The 6860-nt window shown below is 42.0% G+C and overlaps 1 protein-coding gene across 1 annotated transcript; it reads right to left on the reverse strand.

Annotated features, from left to right (window-relative positions):
* On the reverse strand, positions 1-1298 carry LOC121740968 (CEN-like protein 4). The gene is made up of 4 exons (XM_042133639.1): positions 1084-1298; positions 862-923; positions 408-448; positions 1-327 (listed from the first exon to the last, which is right to left on the reverse strand). The coding sequence occupies exons 1-4, from the start codon at positions 1288-1290 to the stop codon at positions 107-109; spliced, it is 531 nt and encodes a 176-aa protein (XP_041989573.1). The 5' UTR covers positions 1291-1298; the 3' UTR covers positions 1-106.
* Positions 1299-6860: the final 5562 nt, after the last annotated feature.

A 6860-nucleotide genomic window follows, 5' to 3' on the forward strand; every position in this document is an offset into this window, starting at 1 on the left:
AATACAACACTCCACGTAGTAGCTACTTAATTTTAATTATATAGTAGAGAATTACAAATTACAATCATAGTTTATTCTCGTATTAAGGAGCAGTACGGTCTAGGAGCTAGCGTGCTCTAGCAGCGGTCTCACGTTGGCAGTTGAAGAAGAGGGCAGCGACGGGTTGTCCTAATTCGTGTTCAACGGCAAATTTCCTGCTGCAGAATCCATCTCTGCAATGAGGGACGCTCACAGACTGCATCCTCTTCTTCTGCTTGTACAGAATAAATACCAGCCGATGTATTCCTATGTTTGGCCTTGGCATTTCGTAGCTAACCACTTCTCTCCCTGCAGTAGTGTATAATAGTAATAATCTAAAAAACAGAATTTATTTATTCATGTAGAAGAAAATCAAAATAATTTCTAACCAAATGAAGAGTCCGTGCTGCCTGGTATATTTGTCACTATCCTGTTCAAAAAGATGATCAAATCATCACTCACTCTTCTAATTAATTTTTTTTCTTAACCAACTAATGTCTCATATATACTTGGACATGGTTTTTCTGTACATATGGATGATCAAATCATATCAGTATCACCAACATAAATTCAACAAATTTTGTAAAAATGAAACCTTACTAAGCCATTATATATTGTGGCAGTTTTTCTCTTTTTTTTTTTTATTTCTTTGTGATAAAAACAGAAAAAATACAAATAAAATTTAGGGATAGTCATAGTAGTATTGTTCAACATCAATCCATTTCATAACATAATATAACGCTATTCCTTTTGTATAAATTATACTCCATATATGAGAAACCTTGTCCACTATAGTTAAATGATTATGAAGAAGAATACAAGATTGTATTTTAGCAAGCTTACCAATGTACGTGCTCTCTGAGGTATGGATCACTAGGACCAGGAACATCAGGGTCTGTCATGATCTGCAACAAGTAGAACAAGTTAATCACTACAACATACGACACCTTCATTTTCATCTCTTTGCAAACCTAAACCCTAAAAATTCGATTTTTGCCCAATTTCGACTCAAAAACTGGATCAAGTTTGCAGGCAAGAGAGAGAGAGAGAGGTACATATATTTACCAAGGTGAAAAAAGTAGAGAAATCTCCAGCAGCATGGAGTAGAACCTTAGGTTTGGAGATAAGAGTGGAAGGAAGAAGATGATGGCCATTGTAGACATGATTTTTGGAATTGTAGATAACAGACATCTTGGCAGTGGGGGAGAAGCTATCAACCACTTCTCCAACCACTTTACCAATTACAAGAGGATCTGATCTCTTCTTAATCATTATCAACATTCAACAACAACTACTTTTTCTATGGTTGAATCACCAAAATCCCTTGTATTTATAGTGGAAACGACCACATGTCATTTGTATAGTACTGTAGACAAATTAAGGAGCATTTTCTAATATACTGTTTGAGCCCTACTATTATCCATGGTACAATTTTACGTGTCAAGTGATGATGAATTCGGCTCTCTTTGCGTTATTATAAAGTGAGTAAATGTGTTGAAAAAGATTAACAATATCATTTTTCAAGATATACTCCTATGGGGTATACTAAAATAGAAAAACCATGCTCTACATGGATGATTCAAATTAGCAATAAGATACCACACTTTTTGTGGATGAAGCTAAGAGAGTTAATGTTAGATTTTTTGGTTTTGATTTCATAAATAATTTCTAATATATTATGAACTCAAGACGATTTTATGACAAGGCTACAATATTGTTATATAAACCTCGTGTACTGTTTTATTGAAATGTGAGATATGTGTATTGAACGACAATTTGTTCATACATCGGTCATTAAGTTAATACTCTCTCCGTCCAACTATAAGAGTCACATTTTACTATTTTGGTATGTCCCACAATAAGAGTCAAACTTCATTTTTACCATAAATGATAAGTATATCTCACATTCTCTTAACTCACTTCACACACGTTTTATTATAAAACTAATATAAAAAGTGAGTCTCATATTTCACTAATTTTTCTAACTCGTTATTCTTTACATTTCTTAAAACATGTGTTCACAATAAGAAATAATTATATTACATTATTTTGTTATATAAAATGCGTTTTGTAACATACTCGTATCAAATTGCTCTTTTACTTCTTAGTTCCCAAGTATATTATGAAAAAATATCAAAATCTGATATAAATATACTACTACAATTGAAAATAAAAGAATGTTTGTCATGATATGGGGAAAGAAAGTTTATAGGCTTTTTTTTCGTCCTTTTGTAGGTTGGATTTAGTTATTATCTGGAAGGTAACCAGAAAACAAGGAATGCCTTTTTGAAAAATCGTTACATAGAAATCAAAGAGTTAAAAAGATGATTTGACATTGATGTAAGTTCTGCAATCTTCGTTATAGTCGATCTCTCAATTTCGCAAGAGTAATCTTAATCGATCGAACTGATGGAGTACGTACTAAACAAGCCCATCAGCCTAAAGCCCAAGAAAGAGTATCAGTCCGGCATGACTAAAGAGTTCAGTTCGGCACAACCAAAGAGTTCGGCCCCAGCCTACAGCTCGGTAAAAGCCAACCAACCAAAGCAGTTCGGTCTCAGTATTCGACCGAACATCAAGCTCTGCTCTCAGGTCGGCATCAAGCTCTACTCTCAGACCGGCAACCAAAGCAGTTCGGTCTCAGTATTCGACCGAACATCAAGCTCTGCTCTCAGGTCGGCATCAAGCTCTACTCTCAGATCGGCAACCAAAGCAGTTCGGTCTCAGTATTCGACCGAACATCAAGCTCTGCTCTCAGATCGGCAACCAAAGCAGTTCGGTCTCAGCATTCGACCGAACAAGGAGTTAGTGGACCCATACAGGATTCCCACAACTTCCAACACACCCACTACCACGTGGTGTCAGCTCAGGCCACGATCGTAGGCCATGACCTACGCTACATGCAGGACCTCCATGACCTCCACGACATCCACAACCATCATTAGTGGTGATGCAAGCCACGATCTTAGTTCAATGTATAAATAGAACTTAGATCAGATAGAAGAAGGTTAAGCTCTCTAGAGATAAAACATCATATAGCAAGTCTGTGTTGTAAGCTGTAATCCCAGATCAAGCAATACAATCTTGCCCTCCCTTCTTCCCGTGGACGTAGATTTACTTCAGTAAATCGAACCACGTAAATCTCTGTGTCGTGATCTGTATTCTCTACCAGCATTTACTAACATGGGAAATTCGCGGATTCATCACTGGCGCCGTCTGTGGGAAGCAGAGAACCAAATTTGTGATAAAGCGAATTTTTGACCCTTTTTCCACCCCAAAAAAAAAATGCATACCAGATCACACACTACCCGTAATACCGTTCGTGAAAACCATGAGGAAGCTAGTCCAGCCCGCAGGTCCGGAAAACAGCCTCGGGAGACATCTACTTCCAGTTTTCACGATGAAGGAACAAGCCGCTCAAAAGGTCCACACACCGAGTCTTCCCAGCAGCCTGATTTGAATGAGGCTGTCAAGCTGTTCTTGGCTGAGAAGCAGGATGAGTTCTTAGCCTTCCTGCAAAAGAGCCAACAGCCGAAGACGAAAACGGTGGGTTCTCCTTCCTCATCCAGACATGAAAGTCACTACCGCAGTAGTGCCGTGTCTTCCAGGAAGAAGAATCCTCAACCCCGACATGTTCCTGTTCCTCCTCGGCACCGGAATCACAGGAGATCTCCATCTCCTCCATACCGAAGAGATGTCGGGTTCGCAATGTACGGAGCATTGAAGACTCCGTTCTCGGACGATATCACCCGAACTCCCCTTCCACAGAACTACCGAACTCCGTCGATGACTTATGACGGGTTGGTGGATCCTCATGACTTCCTGGGACGCTATCAGTATAATATGGCGAACCAAGGTCTCAATGAGGTCCATATGTGCAAGCTGTTCCCCGAGCTGCTTATCGGGAACGCAAGAAGGTGGTTCGATAGCCTCCCCCAAGGCAGCATTAGATCTTACCGAGATCTAATGGAGGCTTTCCACAGGAGGTTCTTTCAGAAAGCGGAAGCCCGAATCACTTCGGCTCAGCTGCTTTCTATACGTCAAGGTCGCGACGAAAAGATCAGCGACTTTATGACGAGGTTCCACAAGGAATGTCTACAAGTAGATTATCTCAACGATCTACTTGTCATTTCGGCGTTCCAAAATGGAATCCTGCCCGGAGCTCTCTACAGAAAGCTCGTGGAATGCAGTCCGCAAACAGCTCAAGAGATGTGGGACATTGCGGACAAGTTTTCTCGTGCCGATGAGGCAGACCGTCGAAAACGGTCTTTAGACAGCTCATCTAGAGAAGACAAAAAGAAGCCCGATCATAGCGATCAGAGGCTTCCTCGCCGAACACCTTCCCCACCAAAGGAGGGATAGCGGTCATCCGAGGTGATCGAAAAAGAGCAAGTGTGTTCGCAGATTGCGCTTAAAAGTGCCGAGCAATCAGTTCGGCACCATCAAGTATAGCAATCACAGCAGCCGGAGTCAGAGGCAGGCGAAATGACCGAAGTCACACCGGACTCGATGGTGTACGGCACTGAAGCCGTGATTCCGGTTGAGATCGGCGTACCCAGTCCCCGAACTCAATTTCTCAGCAGAACTGAATGAGGACAGACTGAGAGCCGAGCTAGATCTTGCCGAAGAAAGAAGAGAATTGGCATGCATAAAAGCAGCCAAGTACAAGGAGCAAGTAGCCCGGTATTACAACCAAAGGGTGAAGAAGCTGCAATTTCAAGTGGGAGATCTCGTCTTGAGAAACAACGAAGTAAGCCGAGCAGAAAAGCTGGGCGAACTCGAACCCACATGGGAAGGTCCATATCGGGTGTCAGAAGTCCTCGGCAAAGGGTCTTACAAATTGACTCACGTGTCAGGAGCACAAGTACCCCGAACATGGTACGTTTCCAACCTCAAAGTTCCATTTGTAAGAGACAGTCCGGTCAGTCAGTCTTGAGTCCTGTTCGGTCAATGTGCTTTCTTTGGTTTGCTTGGTCTTTGTTTGTCTCTGTGCGTTTTGTCTGTGTGTTTTGTCTGTCTCTGTGCGTGTCGTCTCTTACAAATGTTACTGAGGTATCTTGTTCTTCGAAGGCTGATCCCCTTCTTAGAACATATACAAGCCAACGATTGTGAGTCAAAGCTTCTAAAGAGGATACAAGACCACAATTCAGCTTAAACAAGCAGTTCGTCTGAAACGAGCTGCAATAAGCCAACGATTGTGAAGTCAAAGCTTCTAAAGAGGATACAAGACCACAATTCAGCTTAAACAAGCAGTTCGTCTGAAACGAGCTGCAATAAGCCAACGATTGTGAAGTCAAAGCTTCCAAGGAGGATACAAGACCACAATTCAGCTTAACAAGCACTTCGTCTGAAACGAACTGCAATAAGCCAACGATTGTGAGTCCAAGCTTCTCAGGAAGATACTAGACCACAATTCGGCTTAAGAAATAAGCACTTCGTCTGAAACGAACTGCAATAAGGGAAAGTCCGATCCACGCGATAAACCTCGCCGAATTAGGACGACCAAGTTCGGTCAAAGAAGTTTACCTCATAAGACCGAGGACGACCATGTCTAGTCAAAGAGGTTTACTGCATAAGACCACTTCGGTTAACTGGGAAAGTCCGATCCACGCGATAAAACTCGCCGAATTAGGACAAGGGAAAGTTCGATCCCGGCGACGAAAATCGCCAAATTAGAACACAAAGACGAGTCCGGTCAAAGATGTTTATTTCATCAGACCAAAGACGAGTCCGGTCAAAAATGTTTATTTCATCAGACCAAAGACGAGTCCGGTCAAAGATGTTTATTTCATCAGACTAAAGACGAGTCCGGTCAAAGATGTTTATTTCATCAGACCAAAGACGAGTCCGGTCAAAGAAGAGTTCACTTCATAAGACCGAGGACAAACATCAACTTACCCCGTACCTTTATCCAGAATGCCGAAGTAATTCACTTCGCTTTCCAGGGGGGGTAGTGATGGAGTACGTACTAAACAAGCCCATCAGCCTAAAGCCCAAGAAAGAGTATCAGTCCGGCATGACTAAAGAGTTCAGTTCGGCACAACCAAAGAGTTCGGCCCCAGCCTACAGCTCGGTAAAAGCCAACCAACCAAAGCAGTTCGGTCTCAGTATTCGACCGAACATCAAGCTCTGCTCTCAGGTCGGCATCAAGCTCTACTCTCAGACCGGCAACCAAAGCAGTTCGGTCTCAGTATTCGACCGAACATCAAGCTCTGCTCTCAGGTCGGCATCAAGCTCTACTCTCAGATCGGCAACCAAAGCAGTTCGGTCTCAGTATTCGACCGAACATCAAGCTCTGCTCTCAGATCGGCAACCAAAGCAGTTCGGTCTCAGTATTCGACCGAACAAGGAGTTAGTGGACCCATACAGGATTTCCACAACTTCCAACACACCCACTACCACGTGGTGTCAGCTCAGGCCACGATCGTAGGCCATGACCTACGCTACATGCAGGACCTCCATGACCTCCACGACATCCACAACCATCATTAGTGGTGATGCAAGCCACGATCTTAGTTCAATGTATAAATAGAACTTAGATCAGATAGAAAAAGGTCAAGCTCTCTAGAGATAAAACATCATATAGCAAGTCTGTGTTGTAAGCTGTAATCCCAGATCAAGCAATACAATCTTGCCCTCCCTTCTTCCCGTGGACGTAGATTTACTTCAGTAAATTGAACCACGTAAATCTCTGTGTCGTGATCTATATTCTCTACCAGCATTTACTAACATCAGAAATTCGCGGATTCATCACCAACAAAAAAGTACATTGAATAATATAATTGGGGATAAAGTACTTTGTATTTAAAAATAAATTATTATCTTAATATAAACTCTAAACT

The sequence above is a fragment of the Salvia splendens genome, chromosome 7 (genome assembly GCF_004379255.2).
Source record: "Salvia splendens isolate huo1 chromosome 7, SspV2, whole genome shotgun sequence".
Lineage (NCBI taxonomy): Eukaryota > Viridiplantae > Streptophyta > Magnoliopsida > Lamiales > Lamiaceae > Salvia > Salvia splendens.